General features: G+C 40.4%; 5 protein-coding genes across 8 annotated transcripts; 3 read left to right on the top strand and 2 right to left on the bottom strand.

Annotated features, from left to right (window-relative positions):
* Positions 1-319: 319 nt before the first annotated feature.
* On the top strand, positions 320-3,553 carry LOC116921995 (FACT complex subunit Ssrp1). The gene is made up of 12 exons (XM_032928368.2): positions 320-493; positions 565-750; positions 833-1,048; positions 1,111-1,286; positions 1,345-1,480; positions 1,544-1,647; positions 1,703-1,831; positions 1,897-2,004; positions 2,067-2,250; positions 2,318-2,423; positions 2,484-2,797; positions 2,863-3,553. Exons 1-12 carry the CDS (start codon positions 443-445, stop codon positions 3,433-3,435), a joined length of 2,283 nt encoding a protein of 760 aa, XP_032784259.2. The 5' UTR covers positions 320-442; the 3' UTR covers positions 3,436-3,553.
* A 295-nt stretch (positions 3,554-3,848) lies between these two features.
* On the bottom strand, positions 3,849-5,655 carry LOC116922003. The gene has a single exon (XM_032928378.2). It carries the CDS (start codon positions 5,548-5,550, stop codon positions 4,063-4,065), a length of 1,488 nt encoding a protein of 495 aa, XP_032784269.2. The 5' UTR covers positions 5,551-5,655; the 3' UTR covers positions 3,849-4,062.
* A 721-nt stretch (positions 5,656-6,376) lies between these two features.
* On the bottom strand, positions 6,377-11,256 carry LOC116921991 (hemocyte protein-glutamine gamma-glutamyltransferase). Its single transcript, XM_032928363.2, has 20 exons — positions 11,180-11,256; positions 10,614-10,652; positions 10,504-10,545; positions 10,208-10,435; positions 10,033-10,136; positions 9,766-9,964; positions 9,574-9,707; positions 9,369-9,504; positions 9,073-9,299; positions 8,830-9,007; positions 8,609-8,774; positions 8,441-8,544; positions 8,269-8,378; positions 8,116-8,207; positions 7,907-8,055; positions 7,532-7,845; positions 7,341-7,464; positions 7,112-7,272; positions 6,891-7,027; positions 6,377-6,812 (listed from the first exon to the last, which is right to left on the bottom strand). Exons 2-20 carry the CDS (start codon positions 10,645-10,647, stop codon positions 6,671-6,673), a joined length of 2,781 nt encoding a protein of 926 aa, XP_032784254.1. The 5' UTR covers positions 10,648-10,652; positions 11,180-11,256; the 3' UTR covers positions 6,377-6,670.
* An 11-nt stretch (positions 11,257-11,267) lies between these two features.
* LOC116935922 lies at positions 11,268-16,167 on the top strand. Of its 3 annotated transcripts, none has more exons than XM_045172271.1 (16): positions 11,268-11,503; positions 11,614-11,707; positions 12,114-12,395; positions 12,492-12,584; positions 12,650-13,038; positions 13,124-13,252; positions 13,334-13,577; positions 13,702-13,862; positions 14,204-14,312; positions 14,392-14,591; positions 14,659-14,811; positions 14,877-14,907; positions 15,000-15,175; positions 15,251-15,427; positions 15,512-15,694; positions 15,765-16,167. In XM_045172271.1, the coding sequence occupies exons 1-16, from the start codon at positions 11,405-11,407 to the stop codon at positions 15,927-15,929; spliced, it is 2,685 nt and encodes an 894-aa protein (XP_045028206.1). In that variant the 5' UTR covers positions 11,268-11,404; the 3' UTR covers positions 15,930-16,167. The 3 variants fall into 3 exon arrangements, with proteins under 3 accessions (XP_045028206.1, XP_045028205.1, XP_045028207.1); XM_045172270.1 differs by having other exon boundaries at positions 12,486-12,584; XM_045172272.1 differs by lacking the exon at positions 11,614-11,707 and having other exon boundaries at positions 11,388-11,503; positions 12,486-12,584.
* Positions 16,168-16,505: 338 nt separating this feature from the next.
* On the top strand, positions 16,506-19,956 carry LOC116922000 (cubilin-like). 2 transcript variants are annotated; one of them, XR_006645415.1, is made up of 13 exons: positions 16,506-16,647; positions 16,765-16,904; positions 16,964-17,213; positions 17,328-17,566; positions 17,669-17,771; positions 17,856-18,058; positions 18,153-18,305; positions 18,369-18,399; positions 18,459-18,658; positions 18,737-18,901; positions 18,969-19,154; positions 19,237-19,468; positions 19,719-19,956. XR_006645415.1 is itself a non-coding variant. In XM_032928374.2 (12 exons), the coding sequence occupies exons 1-12, from the start codon at positions 16,560-16,562 to the stop codon at positions 19,399-19,401; spliced, it is 1,923 nt and encodes a 640-aa protein (XP_032784265.2). In that variant the 5' UTR covers positions 16,506-16,559; the 3' UTR covers positions 19,402-19,692. The 2 variants fall into 2 exon arrangements, 1 of the variants encoding a protein (XP_032784265.2); XM_032928374.2 differs by lacking the exon at positions 19,719-19,956 and having other exon boundaries at positions 19,237-19,692.
* The last annotated feature ends 1,081 nt before the right edge of the window (positions 19,957-21,037 follow it).

The raw sequence follows: 21,037 nt of genomic DNA, 5'->3' as shown, positions 1-21,037 counted from the left end.
TCAGTAACTGCAAACGAAGGTGTCTTTGCTTAATACTGCCATCTGGTGTTCAGATTTGGGACACTATTTCCCGTTACCGACAAAATCGGAAGAATTTCTTCACATTTTCGGTCCTCCTTTCGCGCTCCTTTAGTCGTACTTCATGCTATCTAATAGTAAAATTAATTGTTTCAGACGTGATTATTTGCAATCAGATGTTGTCATAATATTATTAAATTTAACCTTTCATTATCACATACCGTAACTTGAAGTCTTGAACTTGGTAGAAAAATATTTTACAATAAAAACAATTAAATAAAAGGCAACGTCCCAAATACGTTCTTCTACTTCTCGGCGCGAAGCAACAAGAACAGACTGCTTGTTACGCGTGTTTCTCTCCCAGTCTAGTATAATTGTAGTGTGATTTAATTTTATTCCTTGGATTAAAACTTCGTAGTTAGTGATGGATTTTTTAGAGTTTTCTGATGTTTCGGCTGAAATTAAAGGTTCAATGGTAAGTGAGTAGAGAAGTTTTCATTCAGCTTATGATAGTTTTCTGCATGTAATTAATTTTCTTATTTCCAGACACCAGGTCGTTTAAAACTAACGGATCAGAGCATCGTGTTTAAGAATTCAAAAACGGGTAAAGTCGAACAAATAAGTTCTTCAGACATTGAATTAGTTAACTGGCAGAGGCTTGCTGGTGCTTGGGGCCTACGAGTATTTCTTAAAAGCGGAGCACTTCATCGATATGGTGGATTCAAAGATTCAGTAAGTTGACTGTTGAGTACGCAAAATTACACCAGCCAACTTTCTAATCACGGAAATTTTATTTTTTTACTTTAATATGAAGGATCAAGACAAATTGGCAAAGTTTTTCACCCAAACCTACAAAAAAGACATGCTAGAGAAAGAACTAAGTGTCAAAGGATGGAATTGGGGCCGTGCTGAATTCAGTGGTTCAACCATGTCTTTTGAAGTTGGAAACCATACAGCTTTTGAGATTCCTCTGAGCAATGTGTCACAGTGTACAACAGGAAAAAATGAAGTCACCTTAGAGTTTCATCAAGTAGATACAACATAAATACCAACAGATCAGTCATGTACTTATTATTCACTTTATCAAACTAGAATGATGATGCATCTGTCAGCCTGATGGAAATGCGTCTTTTCATTCAGTCAAATGATCAGGGTGGAGATGATGCAGTTGAAGCATTCCAGAAACAGGTGATGCCTAAAGCCAGTGTCATCAGTGCAACTGGTGATGCCATTGCCATCTTCAGAGAAATTCAATGCCTCACACCAAGGTAATTGTTGCAAATATGTGCTTGCTAAATAGTCAAATTAAACCATATCATTTTTTAGAGGTCGTTATGACATCAAAGTTTTCCAGACATTTTTCCAACTGCATGGTAAAACGTTCGACTACAAGATTCCCTCCTCGACTGTACTTCGCCTCTTTCTACTCCCGCACAAGGATGGCCGTCAAATTTTCTTTGTCGTAAGTTTTACAATATTTCCAGAAGCAGCTACAACATGTTGTAATGCAATATTTTGATTTCAGGTGAGCCTTGATCCACCCATTAAACAAGGTCAGACACGATATCATTTTTTGGTTCTCCTCTTCAATAAAGATGAAGAGACGTCGTTCGAAATACCTTTGTCGGAGTAAGCACTTTCATACAGCTCACGACTTGCAGCTTTAATATGTCTTATTTCTCAGGGAGGAACTGAAAGAAAAATTTGAAGGCAGGCTTTCCCGTGATTGTAATGGTCCAACTTATGAAGTAATGAGTACTGTTATGAAGGCAATGGTTAACCGCAAGGTTACAATACCCGGAAACTTTACAGGGTAAAAATTAAGTTCTACGTGCTTAGCGTTTGGATTCTTTTTATTCATTGTCTTTTTTCTGGCAGGCATTCTGGAACTCCGGCTGTAGGCTGCTCATACAAAGCAGCAGCAGGTTACTTGTATCCTTTGGAACGCGGTTTTATTTACGTTCATAAACCGCCAATCCACATTCGGTAAATCGTTTGGAACTACGTACAGCTTTTTAACAGAGTTAACAAGTTTTGTTATCAAATAGTTTCGAGGAAATTGCGAGTGTAAACTTTGCTAGAGGTGGAGGAAGTACACGATCTTTCGATTTCGAAGTAGAGACCAAGAATGGGGTTGTTCATACTTTCAGTAGCATCGAAAAGGAAGAATACAACCGCCTTTACGATTTCGTAAACAACAAAAAACTCCGCGTCAAAAACACTGGCCGAAGCGTAAGAATGTGAACTTAGGAAAACAATGACAATGATAAGTAACATTTTTTCTTTTTCCCGTTTCAAGGATAAGTCGTCTCATGCTGATGATTTTGGCGATTCAGACGAAGAAGAAGCGCCTGATGCCTATCTGGCCCGTGTTAAAGCTGAAGGCAAACAGCGAGATGCCGTCGGTATGTTTTATTTATCTCATTTACCCGTTAAAAGCTTTTTAAATCACGTATTTATTTTAGGTGACGATTCTGGTGGAGATTCGGATGAGAACGACGAAGACTTTAAACCCGGCGAGGAGAGCGATGTTGCAGAAGAATATGATTCTAACGTGGCCACGACTGACTCTGAAGCGTCTGATGCTTCTGTTGCGGCCAAGGGCAGCGCTGGCAAGGCTGGTAGTGATGATAATGATTCAGATTCGAAGTCCAAAAAGAAGAAAGACAAAAAGGAGAAAAAAGAAAAGAAAGAGAAGAAGGAAAAGAAAGACAAAAAAGAATCTAAAGAACCTAAAGAACCAAAAGAATCAAAGAAATCGAGCAGCTCAAAAGCAGCGGTAATTTCTATAGTTAATATCTTAAATAGTTGGTTTGTTAACTTTTATATTCAATTTGCGGATAGACGCCAAAGACCTCCAAGCCACGAAAGACCAAGGCGGATAAGGACGAAAACAAGCCAAAACGACCGCTGTCTTCGTACATGCTTTGGCTGAATGACACTCGCGAACAGATAAAAGCCGACAATCCTGGCATCAGCGTCACCGATCTGCTTAGGAAAGCAGGAGAGATGTGGAAGACGGTAGATAACCGTACTGTCTGGGAAGCCAAGGCGAAAGAAGCGAAAGAGTCTTACGAAAAGGCGATGAAAGAATATGAAGCATCAGGTGGAGGATCAGCCGCTCCACCTAGTTCTTCAAAGAGCAAAGAAAAAGGAGCCAAATCGTCGAGCAAGTCGTCCGTCAAAACGCCTACCAAGTCTGCGAAGCCATCTCCAGTTAAATCATCTCCTGGTGATTTCAAAAGCAAAGAATACATAAGTACCGATGAATCGTCTTCAGCGTCCGAAGGTGCCTCTAAGAAGAAGTCCAAGGCAACCAGTAAAAAAGCCGAGAAAAAGAAGAGTAAAAAAGAAGAAAGCGAGGATGAAGATATGGAAAGCGAACCTGAATCGAGCGAAATGTCCGACAGCGATTGAAATAGGTATGTCGTCTTTCCATCTCGTATACAACATACCGTCATCTAAACCTGATAAAGATGTCCGTTATCGCTGTGCTCATCATTATAATACTATAATACATTGTAATTTCCATTTCTTTGAGCCATCCATCTCAATAGATCTTCCAATAGGATTACAATTATTGCTGTTTTACGGCCGTGAAAATTCTTTGTTCTTCCAACAAGCCCCAAAACCTTTGATTCTTTGACCCATTGGGGCGGCGGCAATCCATTTTAGGCAGGTTCTTGGTCTTAATTACCGACAGGATTCGAACGCCATCAAGAGTTTCTTCCGGTACTTACGGATTGTCGTAGATAATCAAGCTGACGTGAATACGGGTTACGTTAGTGCATAGTACTTACAAGAATAAATCATTGGTAAGACAAATAATATTTTAGCTAAAAAAGATTTTTATTGCGGCTACTCATTTACAGATTGGTTAGAAGTAAGACCACAGTAGGTCATGTGTAGCGAATAAATGTAGGTGGGGTTAGGACGACAAAGCTGCAGCACCAGGAACAGCTTTCTCTTGACTGATAACGCATTTGTGGTAATAGCGATACAATTGAATTTCGGTTTTTTCTTTTCTTTCCCTGTGATCTTCATTTACCTCTGTGCTTTTTCTTTTTTTCGTCCCCAGAAAGTGATGGCCTTCATCAGTTTGAAGGCTCCCGATTTTGCCAAGTCTGCTTTAGCATCATTTACTTCAATGGATGAGAATCCAGCTGGTATGACGGGAATTCTATTCAGTCGGAATGAACTTGCAAGAATGTCAGGTTTTTTGTGAGAGGGGTCGTCAAGATTGAACAAGGGGAACCCATCAGCAGTCGGACGCGATTCTTCTACGTCAACTGTGGTTCGGATTGGTGAACAGTTGAATTCGCTTAGTATGCGAGTATTTGTCCAAGATTGGTCGAAAACCAAAACTTCGCAAAGGTGTTTTTTTCTAGCACTGCCGCCCAGTTCCAAAGTGAGTTTATAGTTTTTTCCAGCAACAACTTGTGATTCAGCCATGACTATGTCGACCACAGTAATAGGACCGGCGTTAGTTCTGGCTGATATAGCATTACTGGCGAATTCTGCAATCTCTTTCACTTCATTGTCGTTCACATTAATCGGCATAAACCCACCAGGTGGAAGTGGACTTGTATCAGATTGGACCAAACCAGAAATTTCACGTTTGTTATGCAAAGAACTGTCCGTCGAAGAAAATAATTCAGCAGCAGGTAGTCGAGGTTCATTTAGTCTAACCTCATTGTCCGTTGCTGTCGATTTAGTTCTGATTGGTAAGCAATTGTATTTGCTTAATATGCGCGTATTGGTCCATGGTTGGTCGAAGACCACCACTTCACAAACGTCGCTTTCTCCTTCAGACCCGTCCAGCTCCAGAACCAGTTTGTAGTTTTTGCCAGCCACCACTTCCACCTCAGCTTTGATTATGTTGACTAATTGTAACGGGCCCGAATTTGTCGCGCCCGAAATTGCAACATTTGCAAATCTAGCAATTTCCTTTACTTCTGCGTCGTTTGTATCAATCGGAGAGTAGCCGCGTAAGAATGGAAGACGGGAATCAGGATTATGTTCCTCTATCGTCTTCACTGGTGCATTTTCAATGGGAAAACAAATGGAAGTCCATGATTTCACTAGCGATTGGTCAAAAACCACCACTTCGCAACGCATATGCTTTTCATCAGCACCGTCAACCTCCAAAGTCAACTTGAAATTGACGGCACCGATGCCTACTTGTGATGCGGCCTTGACTATCCTGATTAGCCGAAACGGCCCAGCGGTGCTGCTGGCAGAGATCGCCGTCGTAGCAAAATCGGCAATCTCCTTGACTTCGGGATCGTTCACGTCAATCGGCGAAAATTCTCCGAGTAGAGGTGGACTTAAATCGGTTCGAACTGGTACATCACGAATCTCACGTTTGGCAAATGTCGCACTTTTCACGCTGACGGAAGATTCTCTATCGATGGTCGGCTGTGACTTACGATGAATTTCATGTGTGAGGAATGCGTCCGAGTGGGCACTATCAAGAGTGAATGTCACAAGGATGGCCAGGAAAAAAGCTGTGGAAGTCAGCTTAACCTGCATTTCTTTCTTATTTAATTAACTTTTGGTTGCAGGTACCGTGGAAGTCAAGACCGACAAGAAGAGTTCACATATGTTGAATGCTAAGAAGACGGTGATGACAACCGGCTTTTTATATACTGCCGTTCCCCGGACCGGATTTGTGACAAAGAGAGGTGAGTAAAAACTGGAACCTTAATTGATGACATTAGACTGTCACGACTTAATTTTTACGTGCCAGTACCTCTTACTATGCAGCAAAAGGATGAAAGAAATTGTTTTGAATGGCACAATGATTTGAAATTTGCTGGGATTGCGAATTTTCGATTTCACGAAATTTCTAATCGAATTTCAATTTTTTTCTAATATTAGTAGAAAGGGGGAAAGTTAATCTGGTATCAAAACTTGAAGGATTAAAAAAACTAATGCTTCAAACATTTACTTTCTATTTGATTTCACCGATTTTCTAATGCCATTTCAAGTTCTTCCGTCAGTCGCAGAATAATGGAAAGTAAAAGTCGTAAGAAAGGAAAAAGTCAACCAGTGAAAACTGTCGGCAGGTAGAAGAAAAAACGTATGTAGGGCATAGCTAAAATCTAGGGGCATATTAAAATAGGGAAACGCTTTCAAACCTGCATAAAATATTAGAATTTGTGAGCATAGAAAGCCGACTGTTGTCCGTGGAACACTCATTTTAATCATTTTCACGCTTTATCAAATCAGTTAATGATATGCATGATGCTTACGCGATGGTTTGCTAATGTTTTTGTTTTTTTAGGTTGCGTCGCCTACTCAAGTAATCAGATATTAAAACAAAAAAATCAAGCAATGACAAGTAAAACACGAGAAATCTGCTTGGCGAAAATTTATTCCTGCTGAGTACACCGTCACCGAGAAAGTTAGAATAACAACAAATGTCAACAACCTAAACCATACAGCGGTAGAAAATGGAGGAAAATAGAGCGTTTAAATGGCAGTTAATATAATGACAGGAACTTAAGACTATTAATATGCATATCGTCAAAAGCCAGAAAGTCATTTTACTAATTTGCAAAGTTCTTTTTTTAAGGGCAGTCCAAGTTCGAAGCTCAAAATGTTATGTCGTTGGGGTTTTCGCAATTTGATTGTGCGAGACTGTCGTGTCTTACTCACGGACATGAATTGGACGAGAGCCGACAATATCACCCAGTTCACGGGAGTTGAACGTTGCAACCAGTTTGCGTTCACCAATAAACCGAGGAAGGAACTTTTGAACGAAGCTGATCATCTCACCCGGTTTAACGTCACTAATGGTAATTTTTGAAATGTTCGAATATCAGTCAAATGTTTCCATTCTAATGCAAATTCGTTAGGTGTTAACTCACCGGTATTTTACTGTTTGGGCACGAACAAGACCGGTTCCTTCAAATGTGAACTCGCATTCTGTCAGGGTAACTGACACGGGATTCATGAAAGAGAAAGTGGCGAAGCAATCCTGGCCTATCTGAGGATTTCCTCGAACCTGGTGAAAAGAATTGAAATTGAAATTTTCTTCTTCGTGAAAAATAAATTGTTTGGACAGGTAATATATTTCGGCCTGATTTACCTGAATATCCAGCTTTGGTTTCTCGAGCTGGAAGTCGTCTTCGGTGCTCCAGGATTGCTTCGTCTCTTGCACTGAAGCCATGGCGTAGATCTTAATGTGGCCGTAGTCGACAACCCTGTCACGGTATTCGTCCCAGCTTACACGGAGCTGAATAGTTTCTCCTATTGAGAATAGCAAACGATAGGTCAGCAAACTGTTCTTTAATGACTACAGAAAAACGAAAACTCACGGCTTCCAGGTTGAAGAACAAACTGGCGATCGACGCGACCAAGACGGCGAGCAGTAACTCCTGTGTAATAGACGGAATTGGCACATAGGTATATCGTGATGGTTCGCATTTCTTGAGTACGGTTCTGAAATGCATTGACATCGAATTTGAATTAGTGTGTTTTGAACAGAGTTATCTGATTTTTTAAATACCTGCATGAGAACTTGCAGATTGAAGGGCTGTCCCCATGCAACTTTTTCTTGCTCAACCAAATCAAAGTGAACGTCGTCATTGGGTGTTCGGGAATCAAACATGGGCTGAGCTCGTTCAACACTACGAGCTGCGTTCATGGCTGACATACGATCGGCAGCTGTGTTTCCGGAATCCACTGGATGACGGGATTCATCGTACCAGGGTTTGCGAGCGATGTCCACCGCACTTAGTCGACGCACGGATGTTCCTGGATAAGGGATCATATCCCTGTCCCTGTCTCTCCTTTCCAAGTATGGCGATGACAGCCCTTGGTCTTTGAAGGTAAGCCATTGATTAACTTGTGAATTAAAAAGAAACTACTATTCAAAAATTACTAAAGTGGGCATTGAAACATCCATCGGATTGCCTTTGGTAGCGGGACACATGATCGAAAGTCTTGTAAAGGCAAGTGATATCTTCCACGTCGGCATCGCTTACATCGTCATCAGCTCCCGGTCGCTTCGTCAAAATCATACGGCCAACCCTAATGATCAGCTTTTGAATTTTAGTTAATCGAATAAGATTTTTTAAGGTTTTTGTTTACTGATAGTTGTTGACGGGGATCTTCTTGAATCCCCAATGAGACGTCTCGTCTTCTTGGAAGTGAGTGACTTCAGCGTTGACTTCCGCAAACAACTTAAATCAACCAATAAAAGGTTAGTCTGTGAAAGCATTGGTTAAATTTTAAACATTATACATAGGGAGTATCAAAAGCAAGTCCGATTTCTCCACGACGGACAGACTCAACCGAAGATGGACCTCGACGGAAGGCTTCGATAGCCAACGGCCCACGGCTCTTGGGATCAGCTACGCAAACAAAAGAATTTGTTCAACTCTATTATGGCAAAATAAAATTTTATCTAGACAACCTCCGGTGTTGTTCTGCCTGTATTGAGGAGGAGGAGTCGGGTCAACTGCCTGCCAGCCATTGCAACCGGTTTGGAGATCGGGGCGTGACATCCATACTTCCGTCCTTTTTAAGTCAATCAATAATCAGTTAAAAACTTTAACTTTACATCTACTATCTCTTGTTCTACCAAGCGTGGAAGTTCCAGATGGCATCTTGATTGTCACCATCTGGGCCACCTTTCATCTCATCTCCGAAGACATCGAAATACTTGTCAACCGACAGAGTGTGATTGGTGTCACGTGCAGAGACGAAATTGGTAACGGGACGAGAAGGAATACCCAAAGCTCGGAAGACTGCAGATTGTTAAAGTGAGTTTCTTGAATACTTAAACTATTTAAATATCAATACTTGAAGTAGCCACGGCAGCGAAAACCCAACACTGCCCGTATTTGACTGGCTTAGATCCGTTGCGTAGATAGTGCTCGAAGATTTTGGAACTTCCTGTCCATACCCATGGACAAACTCCATCTTCGAATGAGCCCTCCCATTTGCCTTCCAACAATCCAAAGCCTTCGTTGGCATTGATCTGTCCAGTTCAATATTTAGATTACTACAAACGAGAAGAAAAACTTTGAAAATGGTGTTGGTTACGATTGAAGCGATGGCACGGACAACTTGGATGGGATTGCCTCTTTCCGTTGGGTTGAGACCAGACTGGCCTAGCAAAAGCTGGGCTGCTGGTAAGGCAACATCAGAGAACTGTCCGTAGATCCAGCGGCGACCTTTGGGACGATGGTGGGTACCAACAAACACTTTTCCAGTGTCGTTCATTACATACTCCCTTCGTAGTTCTTCGTCGTCCAAGTAGACAGAGTCCTCTGTTACAAGATATGATATTAAAAGTTTTTGATTTTCTATCAAAATATGGTAATTAAAGAATAGGGAACCTCGACAGAAGGGATTGAACAAGATGTAAATGTCATCTTTGCAACGGAATTCGTCAATGCGGGCACCCGGCGTTGTCGTGGTGGTTTCGATGTTTACTCGCCATAATCCGACTAGTGCGTTTGCAGGAATATGAATCTGCGTACCATAGCAAGGTATAAATTATGAAAAGAGCAACAGATTAATTGAACTTTTAATTCATTTTACTTGAAGAGCGATGTTGAAACCCTCATGCTGATGGACCCTCATGTCCCATTTCTGTGGAGCTCGGGTGAATTCGCGCTGATTCATGCGGAAAGGCAAAACAACTTTGCTTCCCTTAGTTACTTGCGGATTCGGGCCTAACAAAAAAAAGGGGGTTAAGCAATCGCTTAATTGTAATCATTTTAATCTTAATACCGAAAGTAAACACTGCACGTAGAACGTCGCGACGAGGGTCAAAGCTGCGGTCCTTCATGCGCACAGCCATGAAAAATGGCTGGCCACGACGGAGAACTGCCGTAGACGGCGAAGACGATGCACGATAATCCATCGACGGCATCGATGCCATATTCGTCATCGACCTAGACATAGCCATGGTAGATGGTGACCCAATCTCCTATTAAATGGTACAAAATTAGTTTCGTACAAATGCAGAATAGCTGGATTACAATCAATTAGAATTACACGGCCAGAATCGAGAACGGCTTCGTAACGGTCGGTACGATGTTCCCGGGCATTGTCTCTAGCAAACAGCTCAACAGAATCGATCTTCAAATTGTCTGAAGGCACTTTGAATGAAGATGAACAAAATGTCATGAATGCCTTCTGTTAAATACAATCAAGTGAATGGTAAAATTACTTCCGTCGGTTAGCTTTTCTTCGACAGCTCGTTCAGCGCGACGACGTCTATCTAAGTCTTCGGCGTAGTGCGATACCAAAGAAGCGCGATAGGCCGCACTATTGCCACCTGAACGAGCTCCGGCGTTGTTGCCCATACCATCTTGGTCATTAATGCGACGAGAAAAGCTCGACGAATGCGCCAAATTGTTCAATCCGGAATTGCCGCTCATGGAATGACGTAACATGACTGTAAAATGTTTAGTATTCAAGTTAGATAGCTTTCACTATTATTTCTGTTAGTTTTATTCCATTTACTTGGCGATCCTTGTTGATTCATCGTTGAACGACGCAACATACCTGAAACATGTACAGTTTTAGGAGAATCAAAAATCTATTTTAAAACATTAATTAAATCCTTTGTTTACCTGGAGAGCCAGATTGATTCATTGGAGAACTCATTGTGCCTTTATAGGGGGAAAAAATGTAGAAACAAATTAGTGATGTGCTGAATCAGATGGATGATGCAGTGCCGAGGAAGAACGATTTGAAGAAAATTAAGTTAAAATAAAACTGGAAATCTGGTGTTAAATGTCAAAGCATTAAGTCCAACGTTCCTTCCTTACAACTACGGTTGCGTAAACCTATGGCAGTGCTTAGGTTATTCTTTTGTTTTTTCTCGTGAGATTCTGTTTGACCTCTCTAATGACAGCTGATGTAATGTGTGAAATGCAAGAAAGACAACAGTATCTTTTTTGACGGTGCGAAAGATCTTTACTGAATTGAAGACCAGTTGGTGGTCCTACAGTGGCAGCAGTGAACCTAGTTTTCCATTTACTATTTACAGTGTCTTTCTCTTACGTGCTTCATTATCAAATATGGCTACAAACGAAATTTTCAGATTGTCTTGCGATTTAAGGCACTACGTAATTTCTTTAAAGAGAAAATTGTGTAGCTTTGGCAAAATAAAGGCAAAATAACTTAAATAACTAACCTTGAGGTTTTTGTGGGCCAACGACGTGTGTTTGCTGCTGTTGCAGAAACAAGACAATTCTATCTTCCGACTTTTGTCGCTATTTATATTCATGCCACCTCTACAAGGTTTCAGAGTTTGAAGCCGTTTAGAGAAATTGAATTCTTAAATGCAGGTCAAGTAACATCAAGGTATGATTGTTTCTGGTTCTCTAGTGTACAGTCATACTTGGTTCATACGTATCGGATGTCATTCCTGCGTGTCCCTCCTCACGTGACTACGTGCAAACAGAACAGTCGGGTCACGCTTAGAATTGTTGAAAACCGAGTGGCTTTTGGCTTTGAGGTAATTCCATCCTATTGCTTAAATTAATTATACGTTAACGTAGTTTAAATTCTGATTGTAAACGGCTTTGAACACTTCTGCAAATGGTGTTCATGCGATTTTCCATGAAGAACTTATGTTACCGCTGCAATGTGGCTAAAGTCGAAACAGGACCTATAACCGAAATTTCAAAACGTGTGAACTTACAGCAACAAAATCAGCATTGTAAATATTATCCTAAGTTTTCTATTAAGCTTGACGTAAGATGGCCTACAAAGAATCGCCAAAATCATAGCAACTTCGGCTTCTTCTTTCTATAATTTTTAGAAGAAGAGACCAGTTGATTATGTTGAGTAACTTGAAACCAGTGCTATCGTTCTCCAGTAGCTCGTGGAAGCAAGAATTTGATATTATAGTGCAAGGCGGTGTGTATATGTTTCATGCAAGTGCTGCGTATCAAAGCGTGGCCTGTATGCGTCAGTGTTTCAGACCAAGAACAGTCTTGCATCAAGCAGCAAGAACAGTAGTCTCTTCAAGTTTTCATTATACTTAGCAACGTTAACATTTTCTAGTGAATGTGCCATGAAATTGTGGTATCGAATAATTGTCCTTTACTTTTTAATCGCTTTAGCTAGATCTGAGGAACAAGAGGATAATGCTGATGACGCTAAACCTGCAGCTATTTGCAATGTGGTAGAATGTTCCAAATTATTTAATCCCCGGTTAGAGGCCATGGAAATGGCTGTTAAGAAGATAGCCTTAGCCATATTGAGCCAAACTAGTGATGTGTTTGCACCAATAAAGGAAATATTGGAGGAGGATCCGACATTCACATCGATTCTGTCTTTAAATTCTACCATCTATTCCTCAAGCACAAAGGCCCCATCTGTGAGTAATGGTACTCATAAGGAAGGTAAGCTGATTAAAGAAAAATCATGATATTATTCTAACGTTTCTTATTTATTTTGCAAGTAACTGATGGATATTCTTTTATCTTTTTGAGTTCTAGATGGACAGAAACAAGAAAAAAACTTTGCAGTGGCTAATCTTAAGAGAGCCGTTAAATGTTCGTTGGCCCATCTAGTGGACATCAATTTGACTGGTAAATAGCCAAAAGCTACACAGACAAATTGAATTATCTTATGATTAACGTATCAATTTATTCAGATCCTGAGCCATATTACGAACCGCTTCCACAAATAACAGCTCTGTTCACTAAAGACATTTTAAAAATCGAATGGTCTGTACCTTCAGCGGAATGTGTTAAAGTTAGCTCAGGTGTGAGGATTAAGATTTATGAATCCGCTGATGGATACAAAGTGCCATTGGAAGCTCCCATCTTTGTGCCTCAAAAGTGTATCAAAAAGATTGCTAAAACCTGGCATTCGATTAACCTCGCCTCACCTTTTTCATCTTCAACTAGCAGAGGTAAAGCGTGTGCCTTTTCGTTGACCAAAAATCTGACACAATGTCGCTCTTACATTGTGGAAGTCGTTATAAATTACCAATCACTCGCGGGGAAAGCGATGCAAACGGAACTCGTCATCCCTCCAAAGGTCAAAAGAGTGTTTATTAGTTGATGTTATTTACTAGATGTAATGCCTATGTACAATAAAATTTTTTCTCTTTTTTTCCCTGCAGTTGAACGAGAAGGCTCATTTGAAACCATTGATAAGCGCCTCCGCACGTTCAAGTTCATTGACGCTGAATTGGGAAGACAATTCTGGATGCGCGCCGCAGTTAACATCTCTCAACTTGGAAATATTTCAAGTAATACTTTAAGCGTTTAGCATTCTGTTGTTAATTCCCGAGTGATTTCTGCTTATACCTGCCCTGGCTTTTGATTTCAAGGATGGAATGGTAGACAAAGGGGAAAAAGCGAACGCAACTGTCGTTATTCCTCGCAGTTGTTTCAAACAGCCTATAGGAGAGGGAAATTTGTTCTCCTTGACATTGCCAACTAGTGAGCTGACATGCCCAATTGTGTGGAAACCCTTGGACGTGTGTCGCAAATACAAAATTAACATGAGTTCCCAGTATTCATCCACTTGGAATGGCCCTTCCTCCTCGTCGGAAATATTCACTGAACAAGAAGGTTCTTATTAGATGTTATAACATAGGCGGTTTGTTCATATTGCATGTCTTGATTTTAGGATGTTTTGTTATATTATAGTTGGCACTAATTTGTCTTTACCAACTTTTGTTTACAAAAATTGCAGGTAATTTTGCGCCGGATTCACCAAATGTATTTTTGAGGTGTCCAATTCATCAATTTTATTGCCAGTATCAGCAGCTTTGTATGGACACAAGCAATGTATGTTATGACGACAACAATGGCTATGATGGATGCGAGAGTGAAAATCGCTACTGTGAACAAGACGTAAGTTATTGGCTTAACTATCAATATTTTACTAAAGAAAAACGAATCCCAAGCACTGGATTAAGGTTTAAAATGTCGATTTCTTTGGCAATGGCATATAAAAATAGAACTAAGTTCCTTTCTACTATTAAGTACCAATCAAACATAACCGGATACACGCTTTGAAAATGTGCACAAATTGTCGACTATTAAACACAGAAGGCACGGCTCAATCATGTATCTAATTATATTATACCGAAGAGTTACTTACAGATTAATACGACGTGCTCACTTTGTAAATTACATGTCATACTGAATAAGTATTAAATAGTTAATAACTTTTGAGATGTCTTGCGTTCTAGGTTTGCTATAAAGGTGGATTTCGGTGCGGGCAGCAGTGCATACCAAAAGAGTTGGTATGCAATGGAAATTTTGATTGCGTGGATGGCTCTGACGAGGGTCCTCATTGCGGTTAGTTCACCCTGTTTAAAATGCACGTGGAATTTTGAAAACTAGTTGACAAATCAGTTTTTAATTTTATTTGACTCAGAAAATACGTGTTTTCAGCTCACCAATCCTTCGGGTAACTTTTCGTCTCAGAAGTTCCACATGCCACCGTACGAAATCCATCGGGATAAAATCGTTAACACTGCACAGAATACAAAGGTTCTGATATCGGTGCAATCCACTCATCACATCTGGCTGACATTTAACAAGTTTAACACCTTCCAAAACCAACACATAGTCAAAGTAACACAAAGAGATATTCAAACAGTAGCTCATACTGAAGCACTAAAGATCAAACTTGTGTCATTAGGTTTACGACGGCCCTTATTCAACAAGTCCTCTGTTATTATCGCACAACGGATCCACCAAGCCATACTCCGTAAGGTCATCATCCAGCGACTTATTTGTTGAATTTCCGTCTTACTGGAGCACGACTTATGGGATTGAAGCTTTTTATACAAGTGTAAGCTGTTATGCTAGAAATAGTGAGAATCTAGGGTAACATCTGGTATGTGGTTTTATTTGCAGGTAAGAAGCACTGACGATCAATTTCTTCCAGGTGAGTTTTCTTTTTTCCATTACCAAGTTGAAATTTAAGAAACGCTGAAATCTCAATTCTTCTGGGACTATCTCTGGCGTAACAATTAATAGGCTGCGGTGGGTATATTTACGGTGACGGTATCATTCCAAAGTCTTTGGCCACGACGTTCAATACCGGCTGCTTTTGGTACATAGAAGCCACGCAAAGTGACGATACCCTTTTATTGAAGACGAATATATCTGATTCTGATGCATATCGGAAATTAAATTTTTACCGTACTTTAATGGCAAGCCTTTTATTTTATACGATGAGATTTTTATATTAATTTCCGAGCTATGTAAGATACTTCTAACTCTACAAGGTTTATGATGGATGGAATACGGATGGCCTTGTCCTATACGATGGAAAAGAAGATGAATTTAAAAAAAAAGTGGCCATTTATTCTATCACACATAAGGTGATGGTTCATATAAAAATACCAATATGGACAACGACGCCGAACGAAAATCTTGACTTCTCATGGTGGATTACCACTCAAGTAAATATACCAGTTATTTATTACTATCCAAGTTACATCCTGCTCCAGAGAATATATCAATGTTATTACGCTGTGGCCACACAGAAATCCACGCCACATTGCAACAACCACTTTGAAGAAAACACTGGAACGATAAAAAGTCCAAATTATCCCACATTTTATCCCAACTCAGTTGATTGCCGATGGAACATTAAAGTTGAACCAGGCTCAAAAGTCCGGCTATTATTCGCTCTCTTCGAAACTCAGGCGGACGCGGATTACCTTTACGTGAGTAATCAAATGACGACTTTCTGATGAGGCATTAACAAGTGTTTATGTTTTATTTCTTTACCCGTAGGTGTATGATGGACCAACGCTGCGTTCAACATTATTGCTGACAAAGTCGGGATTACTTCCAACACCGTTCATTGTTAATTCGTCGACCAATCAAGTGTTGGTTAGGTTCGTATCAGATGAAGATACTTCTTCTCCTGGTTTTCTTGCTGTATACTCATCAGTATGATTTCTATTAAGCTAATCATATCGATGAATTGTAATTACTTGCATTTAATATTCGCAAGAATGGGGTCTAGTGTATAATATGAAATGTGTTGATGTTAAAGTCTTAATCTGTGAAAAGTGTTGGGTTGGTGGGAGCATTAAATTTGAGCATGCAGAAGAAAAAGTTGCTAAAGAACGTTGCAACACTTGGTGCTATACGGAATGGCAATACAAAATCATTGTTCCGAGAAAGAAGACAAGGTAGAGGTCGAAAGGTAAAGGTACAACTTGGCTATGGGCTATAAAAACATTGAGGCAAGGAAAAACCCGAGAGGACGGGAGCCTTACAAAAAGCAGATAAAAGAATGAAACAAAAATCTTTAAATGTCCTTCCCCCAGGACAAAAGGGGAGTTTTGTTTAGTTTTTCCCTCTTTTTAACGTTTCCCATTAGTGCTGAATACCACCTTAAGGTGTTCACTGGTGTCAAGTTTGTTGCATTGTTCAAACGTTAAATTTCATCCACAACGTTAACACAACAAACATACACAAAAGTGGGCACATAAAGTTGTGCTATTCCGTTTTCAGTCAAAGTTTTACTTGCGTGTGGTACTGTAAGGAAGTTTTACGAGTGTTCACTGGCCCGTAGCAACCATGGAGTTGCGTCATGGTTTCTGCTTTTCAAGTGCTTTCTTCGTTGTGGGCATACTCTGGACCGTACAGGCAGAAAACCAACCAGCAAGTATTGACAAATGATTACCCATTATCGACGAAAAATCTTGTGTATCTAAATGTCAGAAGAAAAAAAAGAAGTGATGTAAAAATTCTGTTTACTGTAAAGCATTATGTTTTGTGTTAGGTAATTTTGTGTGTCTGGGTATCTCCAAAAGCGAAGCCGAATTGAGAAAGGCTCCAAGTGAGACATCGATCATTCTAAATTGGACGGATAGTTCCGGCCATTCTTCTGAATTGACTGCGGTGAACTTGCAAATCTTTCCGGTATAGAGAAAAGTTTTTTCTACTGTGTGATTTCTCCTAGTAAAAGAAATCTATCCAAGGATGGAGAACTACTACGGGGTGTTCCAGAACGAGAAAATTCATTCATCAAAATTCCACACCATTGTCTGAAACGACAATCGGATGAAGCGAACCTGTTCTCAATCAATTTGCCTGCCTGCCATACCTGTCCAGTCAAGTGGAAATCGTTAGACGCGTGTAGAAAGTATATGTTCGAGATAAAATCAGAGTATTCAAATGCATCTATCGGTGCAGAACCTTTCAAGTTGGAAACTTTCACATCTCAACGAGGTATGACAGAAAATTACACTTTACTTTCTCTGAAATTCCTTAAGAGTCAATTAACAGAAATATGTCATTCATAAAAACTTTGAACAATTCTGAATTTGATTCTTTAAAAAACAGGAATCAGCCCCAAAACTTCGTTTGAAGGCTTGTGGCGCTGTTCGTCTCAAAAGTTCTTCTGTCGAGGAATTATCGATCAATTCGATCCTTACGCTTCCGCCTTTGGTGCTACAAAAACCAGCGGATGTCTTGATAACGATAAAATTTGCAACAGAGAAAAAGATTGCGAATCGGGAGTGGATGAGCTGCATTGTGCCAAAAGTCGGCAGTTTTGGTTTATCGGAAATCAACCACCACCAGTGAGTATTGCAACCATTTTTTTTTTTCACTTGTAGACTACACAAATTTTTAATTGCAATTTTTTAAAACACTATTTGACCTAAATTCTAATGGATGTGCAGTGCAATGATGGATTCCAGTGCGGTCGGCAATGTATTCCTAACGAACTTGTCTGTGATGGCAAATACGATTGCCTTGACGGTTCTGATGAACACTACGACTGTGGTAAGATTTCCGTGTCATCCGTTTATTTGAATTTCCCTAAGTTTGCACAAATTAATGCACATGTGTATATTTTTATCCAACAAGAGTATTCCGTGTCTTGTAATCAGCTAACGACAAGCTTTGGCCATATCGTTTCGGCACCGATAACAAAACCGGATGAAGATATTCACAAAAATAATCTGATGCACCTGGTGCAGAAATCTATTATTGCGATTACTGTACAAGCAAACCATACCATTTGGCTCGCATTCAATAAATTCCGCACCAAAGAGAACCACTTTTTGAAGGTAGGGTAACATTAAGGAACTAACTTAAATCCTTCATTTATTGCAAGATATCAGAAGGGAAAAGCAAACTACACTAATGTATTTTGGCGAAAAGGTTTATGATGGACCATATTCAACAAGCCCGCTCCTCTTGTCTCATAGCGGTTCAACTAAACCAATTTCAGTTCGATCGTCGTCAAATAATTTGTACGTAGAGTTTCCATCCTATTACGACCAAAGCTATGGAGTGGACATTTTCTACGCAAGTGTAAGTTAAAACCTATAACTTTAAATGAATCGGGCTCACGTTTCACGTTTGCTGTATTAATAGGTATTTGATAAAGAACAACCATTTATTCCCGGTTTGATTTTGTCACATATATAAATTTCTATAGTTAAGGAGTAATTTTGGCTACATCAGGTTGCGGAGGTTACATCCATGGTGATGGTATCATTTCGTCATGGAGTTACAGTTCCCTAACCAACCCTGTTTCTGACTGCATTTGGTTTGTGGAGGCTGCGCAACACGATGGAATAATTGTACTAAAAGAAAAGTTCGATAGCAAGAGGAATACATCAACTTATAAGTTTGCGACTTTGGCCAACAACCCCATCATGACTGCACGGCATAAAAATTACTTTGAAAAGCCATCACATTTCTAATTTCCTGTTTGGTTTTCCTCGATTTATCTTGAACAGGTGTATGATGGTTGGAACACATCGGGTCGAGTACTTTGGGACGATAAAGGCCTTTTAGCTCGTTCATCACGAGTCATTTATTCAATCAGTCCAAAAATGATGATACGGATGAACTGGCCGGAACAAGGCGAACACAGGAATACTTTCAATTGGCACGTCAACACCGTAAGCTACTTGAAGTTCCGCACATGAGTCTTGTCAAGTTTAACACTATTTCTCTGCTAATTTTCAGATAAAACTCACAATTACCAACATTGATGGCCTTACTGCAACATCAGGAACGATTAAAAGTCCTAATTACCCAGCCCCATACCCAAATTTAGCCGATTTTCGTTGGAATATCGTCACTGCACCGCATACGAAGATTAACCTTCTGTTCGCATTGCTGGAAACACAGGAGGGGTTTGATTTCCTATATGTAAGTAGCTTCTAGGCTGTAAATCAATGCAGCGTAAGCAAACTCACATTTCATTTCGTAAATGCAATGTAAATTTACACAGGTGTACGACGGACCTACGGTAAATTCTCCGCTGCTCTTGGAGAAATCAGGATCAGCAAGTTTGCCTTTTGCAGTCAACTCGTCCACAAATCAAATGCTTGTTAGATTGACATCAGACGACGAGACCACCTCTACCGGATTTCTAGCTATCTACTCAATCGTTTGAGACTATTCACTTTGCTAGGATACGACTGAGAAAATACCCCATGCAAGTAGCCCAAATAGTATTTCAGGTAGTTTTTGTTGTGATTTTTTTAAGGACGCATGCACGTATAAGTTTCGTTGATTATTAGATAATGATGGTTTAAACTATTAATTAACCTCAAATTGATTACTATAAAAAGGAATGGAAATCGATCGATGGGCAGAAATTTGTTGCTTGCTAATATCTCTGTATTATTACGAGAAATTCATCAACTTAACTACAACAAATAACTTATTAAATAATAGCAAACCATCTCTTTTTTTGCTTTTGGAATACAGTCACGACAACAAACCCTCATTTGGTTTTAACACACGGAACAGGGAGACGCATCCTCCGTTGTTGCTGGCAGTTCAGTTGTTTCAGCTTCCGGTATCTCAGCATTTGATATATTGATGGTGGCGACAGAGTTAGGGATAGAACCACTGCCAGAATGTGACATACCGCTTTGTTGAATGTTAATTCCGATATTGCCTTGTCCAGCTGCGTTGGGAAATAAACCAGGTCTGGCTATTTGTACAGTCGACAATGCATCAGTAGAAGAGGGACCTGTGGCAACTTGAAGTGGAGCTGGTCGTGTTCCAGCCCCATTGCCTTGGTCAACTGAAAATGCAGAGAAACCTGTCGAGGGGACAACCGTTTGTACTGCCTGTTGTCCTCCGATAAACGGCCTTTGTAGCAATTGTTGCCCGGCCAAGCCAGAGCCTAGAACACTCGCACCAGCTGTAGGCAATGCCATAGAAGGTCGGATTATTTGCATGGCCGATTGTCCTCCGGAGAATAATCCTTGCATCAACTGTGGTCCAGAAATGCCAGCACCTGGACTCATTTGGCTGACTGAGCTGGATAAAAGGCCCGCGGAAGGTTGGGCAAGCTGCATAGTTGTTTGTCCGCCGATGGATAAGACTTTTAAAAAATGCACATTAGTCTAATAATGCTATTGCCTGTAAATTCGTCGGACGTACCACCAGCGGTAGATCCAGTAGTTCTAATTGGTGCCGCAACGAAGGATGTTGGTTGATAGACAGTTCCAATGAGGAAAGCCGAAGGGGGTGCCACTGGTCGTTGCCGGATGGGAGGTGCCACAGGAACGGGAGCCGGGCGTACAAAGTGGGACAAGAACAACTTTTTGAAAAGGAATGACCTCTCTTGCGTTTCAGTTTCGCTGTCACAGCCTTCGCAATCTTTTTCTGCCATTTTGTCTTCATCTTTCGATTCTTCAGAAGTAAGGGTTCTTAATGCAGGGGTCTCATCTGGCGGTGCCTGTTGCACAAACAAAACTGCTGGCTGATCTGGCTCGTCTGCATCAAACAAAGCGATCACATCTCCTACGTTAAGAATCTGTGCACGCTCCGCAACAGGATTCGACAGAGAAAACGCAATTGCGACTATGGAAAAAGAGGTATCAATATTCATAATCAAATAACAATTAAATCAAACAGCAAGGTAAAACACCTCATCGTGAAAATGCTTTTAAACCTTAAAACTTACATGAAAGCAGCAAGAAGATGATCTTTTGCATTTTGGGTGAGAGATATATTTGTATGCAAGTGCTCAATCTGAGAACAGGACACAGCTAATGTCATCAGTGATCGTCTAG

Source organism: Daphnia magna, linkage group LG4 (assembly GCF_020631705.1).
Source record: "Daphnia magna isolate NIES linkage group LG4, ASM2063170v1.1, whole genome shotgun sequence".
Lineage (NCBI taxonomy): Eukaryota > Metazoa > Arthropoda > Branchiopoda > Diplostraca > Daphniidae > Daphnia > Daphnia magna.
This window is presented reverse-complemented; position numbering and strand designations above follow the sequence as displayed.